Here is a 24,167-nt window from a genome sequence, read left to right as displayed (position 1 = left end):
CCCACAACATAAGAGAAAAGCAAATGCTGATACTCATACAAAACCTGCAATGCAGAACTACTAACAGCATAACATTGTCGAGCCGACGCCGACGAGTTTTCGAATCACTCCCAAAATACTGCATATGCATGTATGCTGGTAATAAATATAACAGGAAAACAATACAACGAATCGGCAAAAGCATCAACTCTGTGAGGGTAAATTTACGCTTATTGGTCACTGAACTTACAGTTAAGTTTCACTTCCGTCTCCGAACCTCAGTTATAGTTTCGATTCGGGCACTGAACGTCGATTTCTGAACTCATCCTATTGAAATAGTTTTCGAACCTCAAGGCCTCAACTGAAACAAAGTGAAGTTCGGAGATGTAAGTGAAACCTACAAAACAAATTCAGCGACCGTCGGTTTAATTTACCCGTCTCTGTAATAATTTGTGATTGTATACATGCGTCTTTTGATGGCCTATCCTGAGAAGCGCCCCAAAACGCCACTCTTCTTCGAGCACGATGAATACGACTAAAAGAAACGGAAAAAAACAAAGGAATGGACCTATGTATAATGAAACAGTCCCATACGCACCTCCGCCGAATCATGATTTTGCTCTCGGGCTCGACTTGCCCAGGCTACGGGAAGAGGCGAATCGAAAGACTAGAACGGGCTCGTTACTAACCGCTTTCGATGCGGCAACTTCTTCTAACCGCTTCCAAATGAATTCCCTCTTCTTTCGTACTTCGTCTTCTCTGGCTTCGTCCTCTTGGAATCTAACCGAGCATTCTTTGAAAAGCTCGCGGTCGGCGTCGAGAAAGAGCTTCCGCACGTTTAGGGTTAGACTTTGGACGGCTGGGTTCCAGTGACTCCTTATATTCCTTTCCAAAGACGGAAAGATTATCGGGAGTATGACTTTGCGGTTTTGAATGATGAGGTCCCGAACATGGTCGTTGTTCCATAAGAATAGAGTTCGCTCCGCTACCTGAAAGATGGTAGATTAAATTTATCAAAAATTTCCAATCAGCACAAAATGGGAATGCATCATAACAATGAAAATAAGGCCTTGCTTGGTCCCATTTACTGTTTTTTTTTTTTTTTTTTTTTTTTTTTGAAACTCAAACTTTATGGATTAGATGCTGGCAGATACGCTTCTCCATTCTTGTTATTGTTGGGCAGCATCCAAATTCATCATTTTTTTAAAAAAAAAAGAGAGTCAATACTCGAAATATTACTATTTTTTTTTCTTTCTTTTTGTTTCCAAACAAACATCACAAATGTGTAGGCTGCAGCAATTTATCATCACTTCGCACAGACAGTAACAGAATTTGAGTCTGGAGAGAGAAAAAAAAAAAAAAAAAGCAAAAAGAACGGCACCGAATCATGCGAAAAGTTAATTACTCTAGAGGTAAAAATATATATTGACCCCCTCGACTTAGGCCATTCTGAAATAGGCCCCTCATTGGATCAAGACCCTTCAACTCCTAATTTTTTTTGGAATTAAATGATTCAGTCAAAAAAAATGGGGATTTTGTCTAAGTCACTAGTGCTTTCACCAAATTTAATGACTTTAATCACTTTTTTACAAACAGAACTGCGTCAATCAATAATTAGTAACTAATAGAATCATTAAATCTAATAAAATTTTAAGCTTTAATTTAAGCTTTATGAAAATAGCTCTCTACCCCTTGTGGTAGCGTGTTTTTTTTAAAAAAAATTTCCGTGTGGAAAACGGTTTTAAAAAGGTTTTCCTTGGTTTTTCATGATTCTTAGTGTTTCAATTGAGTTTCCGAGTGGAAAACGTTTTAAACTGATAGATGTGGATTTGTGAATATCATATGATAAACTTATGATGGAATGAATGTGATGTGGTGATTATATGTGGATTATTATACTGTGTGATTATATCTTGTACTTGTGCGACACCGTGCAAATACAAGGGAGACTCTATCCGTGTGAACAGTGAATTCCCTATATTTGTGGCGGGTCTGACGTCTTCTGGGCACAAGCAAAAAAAAAAAAAAAAATTGGGCACTTCCGCATCGGTTTTAAAACCAAAAGGGACCCCGGGTCATGATAGATTAAAGGGTGGCAATCCGAAAAAGAAAAAAAAGGTTGTGGGGGCTATTTCAGACTGTCCTATATAGTTGAGGGGATCTCCATACATTTTTACCTTCTAGAATGTTTCGACTTCTACACCATCTACACTGTACACCATTCGGGAGATAACTGCATAATACAAAATAAGCAGAAAATGTATCTATATTCTCTAGCAGTATGAATTTTCATCTAACACCACAGATACAAAACAAGCAAGATGCGAGTAAGATCAATCAGAAATATAGTAAAAGCGCAATGAACCGACAATCTAATCAGCAAAAGGAAATTTCTTTCGTAGAAAATATGCCATTAACTGTAGCATATATCATTCTCTCACTGAAACATGTCTGTATATTTGTTTGTTCTAGAAATATGCATGTACCTGGTTATATTGAAGACATGCTAATAGAGAATAGACACATAATATAATATAAACCATGAAAATGCACAGCATGCTTTCAAAAAGATGTGCATGAACAAGTTGGCTTAAACATAGAAAGAAATGTGCTATTACTATCCTCAACTAAAAAACTTAATGCATGCGGAGCAAAACCAAGGCGGGATCTCTTATTACAACTTCAATAAATGTTTAGATATAGGACAGATGTAACATATCAACATTCTAGTAAAGTATCGCATTGCAATTCAATAATCATCCCAAATTTCTGGACCTATTTGCTGCAGTGGTTTAATTCAGGCTGACATTGACAACAATAATCAACCATTGCTATGATCGCCACACACCAAATTGTACTTTCAGCTAAACAACGTACTTGAACGTCTTTGATCATGAGAAAAATACTGATTCACTCTTCGCCAATCAAAATATAACTGCCTGTTCCATAGCTAACACTTCATGACATTGGCTAATGTTCTTCAAATTAGTTACAGTTGCATGCAGTTGTCTCTCCACAAATTTAAAAAATTTGTCCACTGACTTCAAGAAGAACATTTTTAATTAGAAGTACTTCGACTAGTATAAGAAGCTTATTTTCTCGATAGTTACTGACTTTGATTTCTGATAGGCTGCTCTAGTTTTAATCCATAATTTAACTTTGTATAATTATTGTTACTTCCAGATTCAAAACTCTGTCACATATTTCAGTTTTTTTCACAATCTAGTGACTTCAATAGATTCATGGTGGCGTGAACTTCAATAGATTCATGGTGGCGTGACTTTATGCTAACAGTGTCAGATATGCATTAATGCAGATTTGCTAGAAGATACTGTAGCAGCTCTTCGTTCATTCCTGAGAACTACAATAATACAATACCAACTGCCAGCATAGCATATAAGTTCTCTTGCTTTGAATTGAAGTTTCCTTCTTGACGGAGAGGGCAAATTTTGAGCATAGGTTTTTTGATACCTACCAAAATATTTTTCTATTAGAAGAGTTTGACGTGTAGGTGGTATGATAAGGATGCTAATACCATCTTCAACAAATTTTATTACAGTAGTATGGTCACTATTGACAACTATTCTCCATTTAGGATGGAAAGGGTTCATAGTTTTAAAAGGCACCATACAAGGCACACAAAAGAATAATTGATCCTATGCGCAAGGCACACACCTAAGAAGATGAAGCACACATTTGCTTAAATTATCATGAAATAAAATACTCATCAAAAGATCTATATTACTATTATAAACAAATCACAGGTAAGATTCAAAAAAAAAGAGGAAAAAAGAAAAGTTGTAGCATTGAATTATCATAATAAACAAACAGCTCCATTGAATCACTAATGCGAATTGGTACATCAAGAATGCTATAAATTGCAAATTTATTAGGGGCATTAGGGGCCTGCATCTTAGTATATACAGAAACATTCAATACCCATCCTGCATTATAAATCCTTTTACACAAATATTTTGAACTCGCTTTTAGAACTCAAAAAACTATATCTTGGCAACAAGGGCCTAATTATTGACATGCACGTAGGCCCCAAGGCACCCTGCTTGCCGCCTTGAGCCCAGAACTACGGCACAAGTTTGAAGCATGAGTTTCCACACAATGAAAATATTAAATAGGTGTCTGCTAGTTGCTAGAAATCTAGGTCTTTGAAGCATGCAATGGGTACAAAGCAGCAAGGAGAAACGATGGCGTATGGCAAATGAGAAGCACCAAGAACTTAACCCAGTACTTCATTTTAAATCCATTCAAAAAGCAGTAGTTATAACAAGCATAGATCATATAAGATGAAGATACATAGTTAAAGACACCAAACTGAGGATATCAAGTGTCCAAAGTTTGACATAAGTTCCATAACATTGAAGAGAAGACCCAAAAGAAGTTGTCTAAAACTCTACCTTGGTCTCTAATTAAATTTAGGACACGTTTGGTTCAAAATAGGAATAAAAAATAGAAATAGGAATGGAAATGGACGGGAATAAAAAACAGAATGATGAAAACTCCTAATTTGTTTGGTTTATAATAAAAATCAGAATCAAAATCATGTTTAAATTGAATTTCAAAAAAATTTAATTTTAATTAAAATTAAAATTTACTATCTCATTCGTAATCCATATTTAAATCCAAATTTGAACTTAAAATTTAAATTAAAAATTCAAATTCAATTTTAAAGTCAAAATTAAATTAAGAACTAAATCCAAATATCAAACTTATATTAAAATTTTAACTTGAACAAGAAATTAAAAACTTAAATTTCGAATTCATAATGCAAATTCAAATTTAATCTAAAATTAAATATAGATTGATATTTGAATTTAAATAATTGTTGGTGAAAAGAAAGAAATTCTTTTCTGAATCCCTTCTAGAATCAAAATTGATTCCCACCTCCATGGCGGGAATTATTTTGGAGGGATGGAAATCTGAATGCTAATCCCTCAAGCCAAACACCAACACAATAGGGATTGATCATTCTGGTTCTCATTTTAAGTCTCAAATCCAATGCCCTTAAAGTTCATCTTTAGAGTTAGAAGTACCGAAGTCATCTACTAGAGCATCTGCATCAAACAACACATCTTCAATGTCGGCAACTCTTATTCTCTTTGCTTGTGTTGTGGATAAAGAACCAATTTGAGATTTAAATCTCTTTTTTTTTTTTTTTTTTCAAGAGCATTACTTAGCTGATGCATTACTCTAGAAACCCTAAACCATCCACTAGTTTCTCGATCATCACAGTCTGCTTTAACAACAATGGGATTTCTACCCTTTCTTTCTTTCTTCTCTTCGAAGGCACCAAATTATTCCAATGACGACATTTGATAAACTAACAATAATATCCGCTCATTCGCTTGAATCATCCAAGAGTTCTACACTATGGCAAGATAAATCACTCGAGGTGCTCTAATGATCCCGCCAACATTCATCCAAACAATAAATAAGAAACCTTTAGCCAAAGCACCTACCTTTACCAACTCACTAACAAGACCATCTTCTTCTAGTTCCTTAGGCTTTTGGATGAACAATATGTTGGCTTAAATGGGCCTGCCCTGTGGCGGGGACGGGAGGCTATATTGGGCCAAGTCATGTTCGAAATGGCATGAAGTTAGGTGGGCCCAGTCATGTTCGAAGTGGTGTGAGGTTGGGCCGAATCATAATCGAGACTCATGAGCACTGTATGTGTACGCTATAAGTGAATTGATTGTGTATTTCTAGCCGCTCAAGCTTTTGGACTTAATGGTTAGCACCAACGATCCGACACAATAAGCAGTTGAATCATGCAAAATGGGCCGGTACCTGGAAATGCGAGCTGTTTATGCACCGCCCGATCTGCCGGAACAAGGGGATCGCGCAGCAGAGGAACTCGGGCGGCTGCGTGGCCTCGAGAACCTCCTCGAGCTCTCCAAGGAGCAGCACCTCCTTCGCGCTGTTCGTGACAGGCCAGTACCTGAGGATCCCCGCGATCACCGCGTCCGCGAGCTTGCAGTCCTTCTCGACGAACTGCGCGACGCAGCGGGCCAGCTGCTGGTGGTACGCGGCGACGCAGCGCGGGCGGTGGAGCGGCACGAGCGCGCGGGCCAGGAACAGCTTGTGCTCCTCCTTGAGCGGCAGCGCGAAGCCGCTGATCACGCTGCCGAGGACCTCCAGCAGCTCGGCGACCCCGTTGTGCCGCTCCGTCTCGAAGACGAAGCGACAGAGCACGTCGGCGACGGCGCGGCGGATGAAGGGGCGGTGCACCATGAATTTACCGTAGACGCGGTGGAGGATCGTTTTGAGGTACTCGCGCTCGCGCGGGTCCTCGGAGTCGAAGAGGTCGAGGAGGCGGCGGACGAAGGCGTGGTCGACGTAGCGCTTGGCGATCTTGGGGTCGGTCTGCGGGGATGCGACGAATCGGAGGAAGAATTCGTAGACGGCCTGGAGGTGGGGCCAGGCCGGGTCGAGAAAGGGCTCGAAATCATCGTCGGCGCCAATGCCAATACAGGGCTCTAGAGGGCTGTCGGCGGCGGAGGCGGAGGAGGACGGAGGGAGGGGGCGGAAGATGTTGGCGGCGACCATGCGGACGGCGGACTGGACGGCGGCCTCGCTGAATTTGGCGCTGCTGCCGGCGGGGCCGAGGTAGTCGACGAGTTCGAGAAGAGTCTGGAGCTTGACGTCGTTGTGGGGAGTGGGGGCGGAGGAGAGGTCGAAGACGGCGGAGCAGAGGGAGAGCTTCTGCAGGAAGAGGGCCGGCCGGTCGGAGGAGGGGACGTCGCGGAAGGCTGAAAGCGGCTCGAAGGAGAAGGAGGAGGGTTTGCGAGGGAGGCGGCCGAGGAATTGCTTGATGTTCATGGCTGCACAACCCTCCTCTCTCCCCCTCCCCCGTTTCCCTCCCTCCCTCCCTCCAAAAATGAAAAAAAATAAAAAAATAATGATATTAAAAAAAAAAAAAAGGGTGGGGGTTTAGAGAGGGAAGAGTACGAGACGGGGAAAGTGGGGTGGACGGAGACTCGCTGTCGCGTGGGATCACGGAAAAAAAAGTATAGAATGCATTAAGTTATATATTATTGGGAAAGCTTCTAAAACCCCGGCCTGTGGTTTCGTGCATTCTCACTTTGCTACCCTGTGGTTTAAAACGTATCAATTTACCCCCCTGTGGTTTCATTTTTATCTTTTCGGAAGCTTTTTCGTTAATATTTCGTTAAATTATATACAAAAAACTTCAGATAACCATCTATATTTATCGAATAGTCACTTTAGTATCCTTTAATTTTAACTTTGTCACTGATTTTAAAAAATAATAATAATAAAATTGATAACAAAAAGATAAAAACGAAACCACAGGGGGGCAAATTGATACGTTTTAAACCACAGGGTAGCAAAGTGAGAATGCACGAAACCACAGGGGAGGTTTTTGAAGTTTTCCCATTATTATTCACGGTCTGACACTCCTTATTAAATATATTTATTGTATAAAAAAATATTTTTATTATATTTTAATAAAAAAATAATTAATTAATATTATTAATGATAAAGTGTAAGTACTATATATAGACCTTCTTGTGAGACTAGTGTCGCCGCGCGATGCGGGGACAAATATTATGAAAATATTATATTTTTAATCTAATCCAATTCATATTAAATAGAAACTATCAAATAATCTCAAAAAATACTGTAAAATAGGTTAAAAATAAAATAACAAAGAGAAAATAAAAGAGTGAAAAAAAAAAATTAGAGAAACTCTCACTTTGTATTGGTCTCTAAGAGGGTGGGACTTGCTATTGCTATTGTTTTCGCAGCCACAACCGCAGCCGCCGCCGCAGCTTTGGTCTCTATTACCATCACATTCACCGCCTCCGCCAGCGCTATAACTTGAAACAACTAAAAAACTCGACACAAAAAAAGAGGAGGGTAGAGTGGGCTAGGGAGGAGAAAAAAAAGGGGGATGGAAGGAAGCGAAGCGGCGGACGTTGAGAAGATAAGAAAATACTAAAAGTAGTAGTTGAAAAAAAAGAAAAAAAAATAAATCCCATGCCTCATGCTAATTAAATGAGACGTTATATGCGTAGGAAAGACAAAGGGTTGATTTCATAAGATGAAAGCCAAGTGAAGAAAACAAAGCCACGTGGCATTTCTTTTGGGGATTAATTGGTATTAGTCTCTAAGAGGATGAGACTTGCTATTGTTTTCGCAGCCGCCGCCGCTTTGGTCTCTATTGCCATCACATTCATCACCTCCGCCACCACTATGACCTGAAACAACTAAAGAACTCGACACAAAAAAAAGAGAAGGTAGAGTGGGCTAGGGAGGAGAAAAAAAAGGGGGATGGAAGGAAGCGAAGCGGCGGACGTTGAGAAGATAAGAAAATACTAAAAGTAGTAGTTGAAAAAAAAGAAAAAAAATAAATCCCATGCCTCATGCTACTTAAATGAGACGTTATGTGCGTAGGAAAAACAAAGGGTTGGTTTCATAAGATGAAAGCCAAATGAAGAAAACACAGCCACGCGGCATTTCTTTTGGGGATTAATGTGTAGGTATAGATAGATATAGATTAGAGAGAGTACGGATAAATTAAATCGAAGTTTTTATCTTCTTCAAACCTTCGATTTTTGTAACAAATTGTTCTAATAAATTTATATTTAGTGAAATGGTCTCGGTCATGCGAATAGGGATGTCAATGGATATAGATACCCAAAATTTTATTCGAATATGAATTCGAACGAAATAAATTTATTCGATACTAAAGGGATATAATTTCGAATACGAAAATAAAAAATAAAAATCCGACGGATTTGGATTTGAATATGGATTTTAATTGTACCCGACCTAAATCCAAACCCGAAATTATTTTATATTATATATAATATATATAAATATTTGATGTTATATTTAAATTTGTATTTTAAACATTTAGATTTAATGTAATATATTTGGAAATATTGTAAAGAGAAATAATTATTTCGGATTTGGATTTTCGGGTTCGGACTCGGTATTGGGTTTTGAATTTTTGGTTCGGTTCGGATTTGGATATGAATTTTTAAAATCCATTGGATTCGGGTACGGGTTCGAGTTTTTGAAAATCTGTCCCGAATCTAACTCGTTGACATCCCTACCTACAAATGTCATGCTCGACAACCCAAAATTATGTTGATATTTTTAAGCTGAACATAATAATTCAGTCATCATGTTTAGATACGGCGACCAAATTAGTGTGCTCTTTTGGTATTCTCACCATATTCTATTTGTTCCTATCACTCCTAAATAGAAAAATAAGGTTACAGTGTGGATATGAATACGGCAATCTACTCACCGCCTCTCTTTAATTTTCATCACTGNATATATATATATATATATATATATATATATATATATATATATATATATATATAGACCTTTTTGTGAGACTAGTGTCGTTAACCGCGCGATGCGGGAATGGTATTATGAAAATATTATATTTTTAATCTAATCCAACCCATGTTAAATAAAAACTATCAAATAATCTCAAAAAATACTGTAAAATAGGTTAAAAATAGAATAACAAAGAGAAAATAAAAGAGTGAAAAAAAATAGAAAAACTCTCACTTTGTATTGGTCTCTAAGAGGGTGAGACTTGCTATTGTTTTCGCAGCCGCAGCCGCAGCCGTCGCCGCCGCTTTGGTCTCTATTGCCATCACATTCACCGTCTCCGCCAGCGCTATAACTTGAAACAACTAAAGAACTCGACACAAAAAAAAGAGGAGGTAGTGGGCTGGGGAGGAGAAAAAAAAGGGACTGGGAGGAAGTGAAGCGGCGGACGTTGAGAAAATAAGAAAATACTAAAAGTAGAAGTTGAAAAAAAAGAAAAAAAATAAATTCCATGCCTCATGCTAATTAAATGAGACGTTATATGCGTAGGAAAGGCAAAAGGTTGGTTTCATAAGATGAAAGCCAAGTGAAGGAAACACAGCCACGTGGCATTTCTTTTGGGGATTAATTGGTATTGGTCTCTAAGAGGATGAGACTTACTATTGTTTTCGCAGCCGCAGCAGCCGCCGCCGCTTTGGTCTCTATTGCCATCACATTCACCGCCTCCGCCACCACTATGACCTGAAACAACTAAAGAACTCGACACAAAAAAATAAGAGAAGGTAGAGTGGGCTGGGGAGGAGAAAAAAAAGGGGGATGGGAGGAAGCGTAGCGGCGGACGTTGAGAAGATAAGAAAATACTAAAAGTAGTAGTTGAAAAAAAAGAAAAAAAATAAATCCCATGCCTCATGCTACTTAAATGAGACGTTATGTGCGTAGGGAAGACAAAGGGTTGGTTTCATAAGATGAAAGCCAAATGAAGAAAACACAGCCACGTGGCATTTCTTTTGGGGATTAATGTGTAGGTATAGGTATAGATAGATATAGATTAGAGAGAGTACGGATAAATTAAATCGAATTTTTTATCTTCTTCAAACCTTCGATTTTTGTAACAAATTGTTCTAATAAATTTATAGTTAGTGAAATGGTCTCGGTCATGCGAATAGGGATGTCAATGGATATAGATACCCAAAATTTTATTCGAATATGAATTCGAACGAAATAAATTTATTCGATACTAAAGGGATATAATTTCGAATATAAAAATAAAAAATAAAAATCCGACGGATTTGGATTTGAATATGGATTTTAATTGTACGCGACCTAAATCCAAACCCGAAATTATTTTATATTATATATAATATATATAAATATTTGATGTTATATTTAAATTTGTATTTTAAACATTTAGATTTAATGTAATATATTTGGAAATATTGTAAAGAGAAATAATTATTTCGGATTTGGATTTTCGGGTTCGGACTCGGTATTGGGTTTTGAATTTTTGGTTCGGTTCGGATTGGGATATGAATTTTTAAAATCCATTGGATTCGGGTACGGGTTCGAGTTTTTGAAAATCTGTCCCGAATCTAACTCGTTGACATCCCTACCTACGAATGTCATGCTCGACAACCCAAAATTATGTTGATATTTTTAAGCTGAACATAATAATTCAGTCATTATGTTTAGATACGGCGACCAAATTAGTGTGCTCTTTTGGTATTCTCACCATATTCTATTTGTTCCTATCACTCCTAAATAGAAAAATAAGGTTACAGTGTGGATATGAATACGGCAATCTAGTCACCGCCTCTCTTTAATTTTCATCACTGTTAATTTGAAAAACAGAAATTAGGATGTGGATATAAATTCAGCCACCATATTTAAACACAGTGACTGAATCATCATGTTCAACTTAAACTATATAAGTGACATTTTGGTTGTCAAACTTTAATTTGTTGTAATTTCTTGAACGAACTTTCAGAATTATTACAATTTAAATCGTATAACCTAATTTTGTTAATTAAATATTGATGTACCGTTAATATAAAAGCAACATCACAGAATTGTGATAGATAATGTGACAATATTAAAACACTATATCACTTTTAAATCACCGATGCGTCAAAATTTAATCAATTAAATTAGATTGTGGAACTTTACTACAACAATTCTAAAAGTTTAAGTCAAAAAAGTGTCACGTATCTTATAGTTTGAGAACCAAACATACAATTTACACTGGGTAACACTATAGTCCTCAAATTTTAATTTATTATAATTTTTTGTTTAAACTTTCAAAATTATTCCAATCAAGTCCCACATTCTAATTTAGTTTATTAAAAATTAACGCGTTGTTGATGTAAAAGTAATGTGTCATCTCAATTATTGGCACAGAACCAACAACAACACTGCTACATCACTTTCATACAAATCATATATCAATATTTAGTCAACTAAATTAAGTTAGAAAACTTAATGCCAGTAATTCTGAAAACAAATTAGGCCAAAATTATAATAAATTCAAGTTTATAGACCAAAGTGTCAAACTCATCACATTGAGGACCAAACATATAATTTACCCTTAGTTGAATAAGAGAGATGGGATTAGAAAAGCTTAAGAATGAAAAAGTAAATAAATAAATAAATTGTAATATTAGAATGCCAAACTAACATTTATTTTTTATTAAGTAAATTTATACTTTTGATCCTTAAATTTATGAGCCGCCTAATATTTTAATTCTCAAATTTTAATTTATTATAGTTTTTGACTTGATCTTTATAAATTATTATAATCAAGCAGCGCAACCTAATTTAATTAACTAAATATTAATTTACTTGTAATATAAAAATAATATAATAATATAATGAGCATGGCTACTATGCTATTAGGAGCACAGTAGTCCTTGTGCTCCTAACTTTCTAACTACTCATCAAATAGTACAGCAGCCCTTGTGCTCCTAACTTTCTAGCCACCCATCAAACTGATGGGTGGCTAGAAAGTTAAGAGCACAAAGATTGCTGTACTCCAAATAGCTACTCATAATATAATATATATTTAATAAAGAACTAGGCTAATATACTATTAATAGCACCAAGTCATTGGTGCTACCAAGTTTTTGGCCATTGGATTAAAATATGTGCGGTTAGGATGATGTGGGCCCCCTAGAATTGAGTGGGTGGTTGGTTGAATAGTATGATCTAACGGGTGAAAATGATCAAAAGAGTAGATCTAATGGCGAAAAACTTGATAGCACCAAGTGCTTCGTGCTATTAATAGCATAGTAGCCGGACTTTTTTATAAATATGTATAAAAAAAGTATTATTACATGCATCTAATTTATCTGTGTATTTATGTACAGTGTGGAATGAATCTGTTTCTCGGAAATCTCATACTTTAAATTTTTTATATATATAGAAAGAAAATGTAATTCAAGAATGGTAAGATTAAAATATGGGAGGAAACTAAAGAGCCAATAAATGTATAATTTTAAATGTGACCTGTAAAATCGCCCGAAAAATAAATTTTTAATAAAAAAATATGATTCCGAGCATTTATTTGTCCGTAAAAAATTTCTTTTGAAAAACTCTTTTTACAAATCTGAGAAAAACGGAAGTTTTTATTTTTCGCTCGAAACAAGCCGAAAACAAAAACCATTTTTCACGGATTTCGGAGAGGCGGAGTTCACATGCGCGCAGTCCAGGAGGTGGGGGAGGTCCACCATTTCCACGAGGTGGGGGAGGGGTCCACCATTTTTTGCACAGTTTTTTCGCAGAGTTCGAGGTAGAAGGTCCACTGGGGTGCGGTCTACCTCTCTTCCCCAACTTCTTTTTAATGTATATAATATAATATATATAAATATATATTTATATATATTTACATATTTTAAAAATAATATTTTATTTATAAATATATTTATTATATAATATTTTATATCTGGTAATTTATTTTATAGTATTAAATATATACTATTATATATTATATTATATATTTAATTATTGTATAATATATTTTAAATATATTTTATTTATAAATATAAACTATAATACTAATATATATAATATGATAATAATTATATATTAATAATATAAAAAATATAAAATAAAAAAATGTATATAATAATTTTTATTTATATATATATATTTTTTTTTCAACCAAACAAGCGTCGTGGAAAACTATTTTTCTTTTCCTACCAACCAAACATAAACGACGTAATAAGCAAGCTAATAACAATCTTGCAACAAAAAAGAGTAATAACAAAATAATAATAAACAAAATAACAATAAGCAAGCTTATAATCAATAGTACAAACAGTTAGACGAAATTGTCTGGTCAAAGAGCATATTTACCAAAATTTTAAAGTTTGTAGTAATAGTTTTTTTTTTTTTTTTTTTTTTTTTTAATTTGTAAAGATATGTGAGTTATTTAGGACAAGGATTTAAATGCCGTGATATAGAATCATATCGAAAACTTATCAATACGGTACAACACGATACGNTGTAATTTGTAAAGATATGTGAGTTATTTAGGACAAGGATTTAAATGCCGTGATATAGAATCATATCGAAAACTTATCAATACGGTACAACACGATACGTGCCGAGTCGTGCCGATACGTACCAATCACAAAAATTTCATGTATACCGACACATAATATCATGAAATATTTATTTTCTTTAACAACAAAGTATTCTAACTGTTTATTATATATTTTTACCAAATCTTTTTAACTTTATTGAAAAAATTACTTACTAATTTAAAAAATAAAAAGTCTTGAGCTGTATCATTGCCATGGAGGTTCTATCATACCGATATCTTGTTAGCACGAAACGACACGATAAATACGGCCCATAACTATGGACACTTAAATCCTTGATTTAGGGTGTTTTCAAGATAATAACAACTGGAGAGCAAATTGAAGTTAGTCCCTATATAGACATTTCAAGTACAAGTCACAACACATGAGCGAGAAAAGAACCTACACTGAATTTTCCATCTGAATTACCAAGAAAACGAGAGCCAAACTATTTTAGTTTCGAGATCGGACAGGCTTACCGATCTGGATAAAAGATGATTGCATAGTGCCGACGAGCCCAGACAGAAGACCCGTCAAAGATAGTATAAGAACAGCCCATACATTATGTTTTCTGCATAGATAATACTTTTCAACTCCTACATTATGCGCTTCAATTCGAATTTTTTGATTCCATAGAGTACAACTTTGTGAGTATGAGAGTGAGAATAAGGAAAGAGAAAAATTAAGATAACAGCCGCCATCGACGCTGCCGCAGGCCTTGAACTGCAGGCATGAACGTCTGAGCTCCAAAGCCGTATGCAGTTCATATCTATCCATGTTATCAGAACTTACCGAGACGTAGTTTGCGTCTTGCAGACCTTATCATCATTGCATCCATCCTGCATGAGAAGAACACAAACAATGTCATGAAGCAAAAAGGTGGAGCAAACTTTTTGTTTTTTCGGCCGACAATGGTGGCAAAGGCATTTTCTAATGCTATTAATCCACATTCGGCGCAGACATAGTCAAAAGCATTTCAGTAGAGTTGTACAAAGATGCCTGGTTATATATATATATCAGGGTAAATGATTTAATAAAACTGATTTGCTAAGGGGTAGGAAAGAGAGGTTGGCAAAAATAGAAGAAATTTCTATTGTTTGTTCCCAAGGTTGTTGCTTCTGAAATAGCCGCAGTAACGAGTCTTACATATGCAACGCTCATACCTCGTCGTTGCACAAGCAATTTTAAATGTTACTACAAACTATGCCAATTTGAGAACCAACCAAAACACTTTCGCAAATGAATTTACCGGCTTGCCAATCATCTATGATTTATAACCCTGTAAAATCCGGACTCTGGTATAAACACCCCATGAAAATGATGTCTTAGTAATACCATTATCTTAAATCGGACGGTCACCCAGCTTATCATGAAGCTGGTTACTAATTGGAAAAGGTTTCTCTTTATCCTTTTTTTTTTTCTTTTTTTCTTTTTTTTGAGGGGCATTTTTGCAAAGTACAGCATTTAAGAAATTAATTTTTTGGAGGTCATGGAAAAACTGAGATTTGGAGCGGTTTCTACCTAAATAGAGAATTTCTGAGACATATGTAAATATGTCTATGTTATCAAATAGGTTCATTCTTTTAATAGTATGAATTTCCATAAAATGGCAGTCATGCCGTCCTACGCCAAAAAGACGAATTCTAATTTATTGGAACAGGTCATTATAAAAGATAATTAACTAACAACCAAGCTATGACATCTTAATTGTACATGATACAACTATGTATAGATGTCTGTTGCCAAAAGTACGATAAATTAATTCATACCTTTCGTCTTGATTCCAAAATTTCTTCCAGCGGAGGCCGTCCTATAGATAACAAGAAGACAACAATAAACAATTGAAGTAATCTAACCTTCAAATTCAAACAATTTAAATGCAAATTGCTTGAAATATCCATCTTCAATTTGCAATCAAAACGCATATATCATAATTAAAGATAAACTTGCATATGGAGGTTCATTTATGTCACCTAACCTTATCAAGAATGATTACAACTCCATCAGGACAAACTTCATTGCAGTTCTATTAATTGATAGTGTTAAATTTAAGTTTTAAAAACATCATTCTCTGGTAGCTTAAGTTTTTGGAGCACAACTGTTGTTTCGTATAATTTAGCATGATAACAGAGTAAAAAGTCCTGAGTTCGAGTCCCGCCAAGCTCCTCGCTTCATTTAATTTCCTCTCATTTAATTTAGTTCCATGTCTTGGACCTATCAAAAACGTCTCCAGCCTAGACATGCGAGGGAGTGTTGAATATAAATATTGAAAACACAGATCTCTGGTAGCTTAAGCTCTCAGAGAACAATAGTTATTTCACATATTTTAACAGATAGCACACATATGACGTATGAAGTTTTATGCTTCCCTTGATAATTTAAGATATATGCAGCTTCAGTGGCCATAAAAACAAAGGGTAGAAACAAGTCATCAAAGAGGAGGTCATCTTTTTCTTGAAGTACGTAATTTTAAATCGAGACCGCGTGATATAATTTCCATGGCAAACATCTTTCTTTTCAAGCCGTAAATATTTTTGTATCTGTTGATCATTAATATGAGTCATTTAAATATTTTCTTAAGAACAGGTAAAAACCTAGAGAGAGGAATATTCATTTTTTAAGTACTGAATAATCTAAATACCTAAATGGCCATCAACGCAAAATTGCATCAAATACCTGTAATTTGCAAACGATATTTGGCCCAAATGCTATAGATTGCATTTGCTATTGTAGCCACCTGAAATATGTAAAAGGATATGTTTAACCAAGCAGCAACAGAAGAATTAAAGTGCACAGTACTTTAAGACATATAAGGCTTAATAAATCATAACATAGAAATATAAGCATGGTCAACATAATAAAAACCAATTCTAGGTAGATATCTTCTAAAGATAATAAAGCTAACTTTCTCTATCATGAAATTAAAGTTTACAAAAGTAGGCCGGTTAATTCCAGCTTGCATGAAGACAAACAAAATTCTATATAAGATAATGATAGGGCGAAGTATTGATTGGAGTGCATGAAGTTAAAACAAAATTCCATAAAAGATATCGAAAAGAATTTTCTAACAAACTTTCAACTTTTTTGAATCGTTTTTAACAGTTAAAAGTACAGTTACAACCAATCAACCGTTAAAACAGTCAAATTTGAGATGACTTGATGTAAAAATAGGTAGCATTGAAATTCCATAAATTTTGGTTTTTAGTATCTTCAAACGCTATAAAACATTTCTACTGGCTCCAATTGTTAAATCAAATGCCCAAACATTGATTTTGAAGTGACAATTCACAAATCTATCAACCATACATAGTAACATTTAACTTGTTCATTTATTTTGAAGTTCCAGTTAATCTTCAAATTTGCGAACCTATGTAACTTGTAACACTCTCTCCAGAGATTTTCGGTTTGATCAATCATTACTAAATTAGAAGACTAAGTGCACGGTATTATAGATGCTACCTACAAGGGAAGAGGTTCCAGAATTGCTGCATTCTCATAGGAAAGGTGGTCAGGAAGGCCCTACAATCATCAGTCTACAGTGAGGGAATGTTTCCGCCAGAGGGGGAAGGTAGAAAGCCTTTCGCCACTGCCTATAAGTCACCGGCTCATTCTTCAACAAGCACATGCTCGTAGATAACTTTCTCCTCAGTACAAACCCGGTTCGAACCTTGATTACTTGTTTTAGGTTGATAAATATTTAAGGGTTTGCTTTTCTGTCTTCCTTCTACCATATCATCCTAAACCAAGCTGTATCCTAACAATAGATCTGACTAAAGGCATTTCTATCAGAGAAAGAATCTACATTTTGTCACATTAATTGATCTTATCAAAAATAAAATATGAACTTTCATTCACTTCAGCCTTTAATAGAAGATCTATCTAAGCTGTTTTTTGGAAAATGTAGTCAACAAAGAATGATAACGACAACACTCAAAATGAGATGAACTACAAAGGACAAGGTGTTCAAGCACCAAAACTGTGCTTAAGCTACACTTACAAAAAGTCTTTAATAAAATGCTCATACTGTAGCTAGCTGAAGTGGCATCATCCACAATTACCCATAATATAAACAAATGAATAGTTAAAGGTGCTTATTGTCCAAAATTAAAGACTTACAGGCTCATATTTTGTAACTGTATAAACCCATCCAAGCCCAATTTCCTCATACAATCTTCTAAATGCCTGTAAACACATTTTGGTAACAGCGACTTAAATAATTCATTCCGAAGCAATGACTTTAGTGCTTTACTGCAACATAACCTTAATCATATTTATCACCTTTTTGAAAAAAAAAAAAAAAAACCTTTCTGCTTAACTTTCTCATGCTCTTATAATTCTACGGATGATATTTCTCTGCAGCACAACTTAGTACATTAAAGAAATGTATTGTCTTAATCAACAACAACATATCCTTAATTATACATATGCTCAAAAAATAAAAGAGAAGAAAATCTAAAAGTTAGACATAGAAATATAAAATAGAAAGTCATAATTAGATATGATGAAAAAGAAAGCATTTCCGTTTTACAGGAGGGATTAGAATGTCATACCTCAACATCTCGAACAACAGTTCCATCTGAAAGAATCGCATGAATTCTTCCCATAACCTACAAGACAGGAGGTTTTCAGTAGCTCTGGTGGCAAAACACAAATCTAAAATAATGCTTCCACTATTCTAAGTTTACAAAATCAGACCACATTATAAACTATCAGACGAGCAGAAAAGTACGAGTAGGAAGCTTAGGGATTCTACATTTTACATTTTACAAATAGCGTTAGACATCAAGACATTTCAATCTCAAATTACACAAATATCTATATATCTATTAAGGTTAATAAGGATGCTAAGTTGATAAATGAGTATGTCGCATCCTTAGCACTACTACAAAATTGCCATTTACTTTTTCTGATAGTTGATTTTAGAATAAATAATGGCAAATGTCAAGAAAATTTACTTCTATATGGTATTACAGAAACCCTATAAAAGCCAAAACTGTATGTACGGGTAGACTGCAGGGTGTGCCATGGCACATGCCATGTTACTAGTTAATACTTCTTTTTTTTTTGAGAGAGAGAGATAGGTAGCATGCTACCCGCTTCGTTTATTTCATTTAGAAATAAACTTAGCTGGAAATGTGAATCAACTAGGATTCGAACTTGGGACCTCATGTACCAACCACCAAGCACTTTGCACCTTGCGCTAGGGACGGTCGGTGTATGAATTTATGAATTTATGTTCATGTATAGTATTCAAATGATGGGCCCAGAATGAACAAACTATGAATTTATGTTTCTTCACTTGACAACAAGAAAATAATTCCTCTAGTTAAAGCTGCTTAAGTTAACAATTAAAATCTCCTCGCTCTGCTAAGGGTAGAGGATTCAAGACAATAAACACAGAGATATTGAACGGCGAACAAACCTAGGGAGTTTCAAGAAATCAAATTCATTTAGGAACTGATTTGTTCAAGTCAAAACTCAAGATACAAATTGTGACTTGTTGAAGTTTTAGGACGAGCCATGGATTTTATGCAAAACATTATAATAATTTCACCTAGAGAATAATTGTCAAATACTAATTGTCATAAGAATGTCAAAATTTCAACAACAGACATACATCACAGCAACAAATCTGTTACTTGTTACAACTATACACTTTAAAGTAATAGGTGGGTATCCATCCTCAACAAATTTGTAACTTGATTATTACTACATTTTAGAAAGAAAAGTAATTCAAAATAGGTAGGCATTCATTGTTAACCCGAAAAAGATATACTGAAAACAGAATTTCAAGGCTATGACATACAGTTTCATAGTCAAGGCCCTCATTCTCCTCAGGTGAGTAATCTTTTGAGCTTATATCAACAAATTCTATAGCTCCATAGGATTTATTCCTCTCTTTAAGCATGTTTACCTAACAGAAAAAAAAAAAAGGTTAAAAAGCACTGAATACGCCATCAACAACTCACACATCTAATATATAAAACATCACAGAAAGATACCATACAAATAAACTGGGAGGAGAAATGCCCTTTTCTCAACAAATTGACTACACATAGAAATGAAATTTTATGATAGTATTACTATGGTTAAAAAACACACAACACCCCTTAATCCATAGGCCGTTTGAACACATGTTCCTGGACTTGTTTCTTTTCAGTTTGAACCACTCAACCAAAATATTGCTTGGTTTAAGAAAATTCCATTAGGTTCAGTTAGCAGCTAGGTCTTCGTAGTTTCAAGCAAAGAAGTTTAAAAATAGTCCACCTAGTAATATTGTAATGCTAAGTTACCCAATATTATGTCAAACAAAGTTACAAAGATCGCTAAGTTCTGAATGAATTATCTGAAATCAAGCAACATCTTAGTCGAGCAGTTTCAAATCTCAAAAAGCTCAAGATCCCGCTTCCAAATGACCTCTAGTTGGGGGACTCCATTAGATTTCGTCTAAAGACAATGCGGAAATGAAATTATGCATGAAAAACAAATTTACAGCAATAAGTTAAGGAATGATGAAGTCCATAATATAGTAAATGAGCCTAATCCAAGATTATACTTCAAAAAAAGGCTCCACGGAGCATTTGCACACTGGTGCCATGTGCTCTTGGTTGTATCACTCACATCCCTTGAGGTCACTAGTAGGGGTGAAAACAAATCAGATAATATCCAACTGTATCCACGCCTGTATTCGATTTCCATCTGCATCCAAATAGAAAATATCCGGATCCTGTTGGATACGGATGCGGATGTGGTCTCAAAGAGTTCAAAAATGCCTAGATATCCGAAAAAATCGGATATTGATCCGGATATCTGGAAATTCATATATGTAGCCCACATGATAGAAGGCTTGCCTTGCATATAAAGGATGGGGAGTTCGATTCCCACCACCAGCATATTTTTTTCAAACTTAATAACAATTATTTAAATTTAAATGTATATCTAAATTTAATTTAGATTAAATTATAATTCTCATTTGTATTTGAATATGGATATAAATTTAAATTTAAATTTTTTAGTAGATAAATCAGATTAAATTATAATTCCACATCTGTATATAAATATGGATTTAAATTTAAATTAAATTTTTCAAAATTTATATAAGTTTAATATTTGAATATTGATATAGTTTTAAATTTTGACTTTGAACTTGAATTTAAATTGTGAATTCATATTCAAATTTAAACTTTAAGTTTAAATGGTCAGTCCAAATTTAAATTCATTCGGTTACTAATTTAAATAATAAATTTAAATGCTAAATAAAATTTAATTTTTTTGAATTTCAATTTGAACATGATTTTACATTGTGAATTCAATATATAATTTTGAATTCAAATTTGAGCTGAAATTTAAACTAAAATTTGTATTCACTAAATATATGGAAGCCTATACTGTCGAAGCTAACATGTAAGTTCGAGTGAAAGGACAAACAGTTAGTAGTGATCAGAAAAAAGAGAGTATGATCCAAAATAGCATAGTTTTGTTTGCACATGTAACTACCACAGATATCACACAATGTTATAAATGGTGCAATCCAAGTTTCAAAATTTTCCCGAGATGAAATGTACTGGTTTCCCACTATATCTTAACAAAAAAATAGAGCATATGAGTATGATGAATTTTAGCATTGCTAAGGGCACCTAGGCTATTTCTCAACTGAAAACCCAGTCCTAAACACTCGTTCGTTAAAATCAACAAAGTTTGAATTACAATGTGCCATTAGGACTATTATTTGTGCAGGTTAGCAATGCAAGCGAAATGAAGAGAACATTAACAAGGATTGTGTTGATCATTTACCTAACTTGAAATTTAAATAAAGGCTTCTGAATCACGTAAAATATATATAATCTGAATAAATTAGCACAAGATGAAGCATACAATCTCAAGTTTTGAAGAGTTAAAAAAATGATTCCTTTCCAAAAAAGCTAGTTCCTTCTAGTTCCAACCCTCTACTCTTCATGCAAACAAAACATGAGCCCAACATTAATCTCGATCATCGGGCCAAATATGAAAATATAAAACCTTTTTTCAAAAAAAAGAAAAAGAAAAATAGCATACGGAAGAACATTATGATGAAGTTACTATAGCAGCATCTATGATATATAATAGTATCATTGCTATATACCCTTTGCTAAAAATAAAGAGCAGACCTCACGCATACAAAGCGGGCAATCCCCGTCATAAAGCATTTTGATCTTCCATGTTTTAGATGACGAATCATCATCCTTCAATTTTATCGTCGATTGTGGGTTGGCATCTGTTTGAATTTGACATCTGAAAGCTAAAAATATCGTATTGCCAGAGAAAAATATTAGGAAAAATTACCAAACATTAGTAAATTGAGTAATAACGAATAAGAAAACTTGTATACACACTGTAATGACTGATGATAGAGCAAAGTAGAACTTTATTCAACACTTAGGCTCTGTACGATATCCAATGATTATTTATTCCATATGAAGCTTACCCCGTGTGATTGGAAGGTCGGAGTTTGATTTTTTGCTCCTACGAAGGTCTTGGCATTCATAATTTGGTAAGATAGCATAATTTACCTACTACGTGATTTTATCTTATTCCGAAAAAATAACTTGATGGTCGAACGTGGTATCCGCTCGTTTCTTCGACCATATACTACAAACCTTTTGAGTTAAGGCCCTGATTGGATGCATGAATATCTTGTTCGTTATTTTACTTGAGAAATTTATAAAGTTAATTGATAATGAGTGCGAAAAAGATGTTTAGAATAGAATTATTATATTCGCCCTTCAAATTATTTTTACCAAGTTATGGATAGTACTTACAATCACACTGGAAACTTCTACAGAACCAAGATCACAAGAGTAGCAAAAGGAAAATGCGCTAAACCTGGCCCTAAATTTTAGCAAATTCTTTGAAACTTGATGAGTGGTAAATTCAAGGAAACCTAAAATTATGCATAGATTATGCGATTAATTTGATTACTCACCGTAAAGAGGATTGGAGCGGGAGAGTGGGGTTTGGAATCGAGAGGACGCGCGAGGAACCCTAGTGGGAGGAAGGAGAGGCGGACGAAGACGAAGCGTGGATCGGCAGAGCGACGACGCCATTCTCGTCGGCTCTTCGGGTGCGCGGAAGAAGGGCCGGGCGTGGCGTCGTGGATGGCGGAATTGGGAGGGCTGCAGGCATCATATTTTTGGTGGCGGGGGAAGGAAGGGAGGGAGGGAGGGAAGGCAGCAGTGGATTCGTGTCGGAGCGCTGGCCTCTCGTGATTCACTGGACGGAAGGAGGGATGCCAGCGGGTCGGCTTCGGGGCGGGTTTTTTTTAAAAACCCGAACTTGAATCCGCCGTCGAAGCTTGAAATTTTGAATTCGAATTCGACGGATTTAAAAAATTCATAAAAATCTGATCAGAAATCCAGACCTGCGAATTCAAATCCAAAATAATTATTTATCTTTACAATATCTCAAAATATATTATATTAAATCTAAAATTTTAAAACATAAATTCAAATATAACATCAACATTTATATATATATATATTATAATATATAATATAAAATATAAAATCAATTCGGATTATTTCGGGTTCGGGTAGGATACAGTCAAAATCCATATCCGAATACAAATTAGTCGGATTTTTGTATTTTATTTCCATATTCGAAATTATATCCGTTTAGCATCGAGTATGTCCGCTCCATCTGGATTCGGATTCGGATAAAACTTTAGGTATTCATACCCATTAACATCCTTTAGCCATCTATTGTGATTTTCAATGGCTCAAGAATGTTGTAAAAAGATTCAATATTTTAAAATCGGGTGAAACAAATATCTGAAAATATTACTGGGTTAAGAGTCACTGATTCAACTTGACCTACTTACTGAACTAATGATATTAGCGTATGTTATAAATATTTTATTATTATTTTTAAATTTATTTTATAAAATATATTTATATAATTATTATTCTAGTATTATATTTAATTATAAAATACTGTTTTCTTAGCTAAATTAAGGAGATATAAGTTTTTATATTTTACTTTTTATAAAACTAATTTGTCCTAACAGAAAATAAAACCAATTAATTTGATTCAAGCCGTTGGATTTTAATATAATTTGATCAAAAAAATTCGGCCAGGTTGATTAAAACCAAACTAGTTCACCGGTTCAACAGTTAAACTGTCAGGTCGAATGATTCAAAGCAATTTTTTGATTTATCCAATTTAAAGGGTTGAACCGAACCATTTTATAAATTGATGTAAGATCGAACAAGTCGAATTGGCATGTTTGACCCGAATTTTAAATCATTA

General features: G+C 34.8%; 2 protein-coding genes across 3 annotated transcripts; both read right to left on the bottom strand.

Annotated features, from left to right (window-relative positions):
* Positions 10-6,859, bottom strand: LOC109717904 (serine/threonine protein phosphatase 2A 59 kDa regulatory subunit B' gamma isoform-like). Its single transcript, XM_020243860.1, has 2 exons — positions 5,785-6,859; positions 10-968 (listed from the first exon to the last, which is right to left on the bottom strand). The coding sequence occupies exons 1-2, from the start codon at positions 6,814-6,816 to the stop codon at positions 588-590; spliced, it is 1,413 nt and encodes a 470-aa protein (XP_020099449.1). The 5' UTR covers positions 6,817-6,859; the 3' UTR covers positions 10-587.
* LOC109718732 (uncharacterized protein At5g50100, mitochondrial) lies at positions 14,276-23,130 on the bottom strand. Of its 2 annotated transcripts, XM_020245121.1 has the most exons (8): positions 22,846-23,126; positions 22,031-22,161; positions 19,690-19,797; positions 18,434-18,490; positions 18,000-18,065; positions 16,560-16,620; positions 15,653-15,693; positions 14,276-14,722 (listed from the first exon to the last, which is right to left on the bottom strand). In XM_020245121.1, exons 1-8 carry the CDS (start codon positions 22,964-22,966, stop codon positions 14,672-14,674), a joined length of 636 nt encoding a protein of 211 aa, XP_020100710.1. In that variant the 5' UTR covers positions 22,967-23,126; the 3' UTR covers positions 14,276-14,671. The 2 variants fall into 2 exon arrangements, with proteins under 2 accessions (XP_020100710.1, XP_020100711.1); XM_020245122.1 differs by lacking the exon at positions 18,000-18,065 and having other exon boundaries at positions 22,846-23,130.

This window comes from Ananas comosus, linkage group 12, assembly GCF_001540865.1.
Source record: "Ananas comosus cultivar F153 linkage group 12, ASM154086v1, whole genome shotgun sequence".
NCBI lineage: Eukaryota > Viridiplantae > Streptophyta > Magnoliopsida > Poales > Bromeliaceae > Ananas > Ananas comosus.
Note: the sequence above shows the minus strand (reverse complement) of the source record. Positions and strands in the feature narration are given on the sequence as shown.

Excerpts from the sequence above, each read along its gene's own strand:
- LOC109718732 (XM_020245121.1), bottom strand. The coding sequence starts at position 22,966 with ATGGCGTCGTCGCTCTGCCGATCCACGCTTCGTCTTCGTCCGCCTCTC. Across the intron at positions 22,162-22,845 it reads CCGCTCCAATCCTCTTTACG|CTTTCAGATGTCAAATTCAA; the intron begins GTGAGTAATCAA and ends CGATATTTTTAG. Across the intron at positions 14,723-15,652 it reads TTTTGGAATCAAGACGAAAG|GATGGATGCAATGATGATAA; the intron begins GTATGAATTAAT and ends CTTCTCATGCAG.
- LOC109717904 (XM_020243860.1), bottom strand. The coding sequence starts at position 6,816 with ATGAACATCAAGCAATTCCTCGGCCGCCTCCCTCGCAAACCCTCCTCC. Across the intron at positions 969-5,784 it reads TAAACAGCTCGCATTTCCAG|GTAGCGGAGCGAACTCTATT; the intron begins GTACCGGCCCAT and ends ACCATCTTTCAG.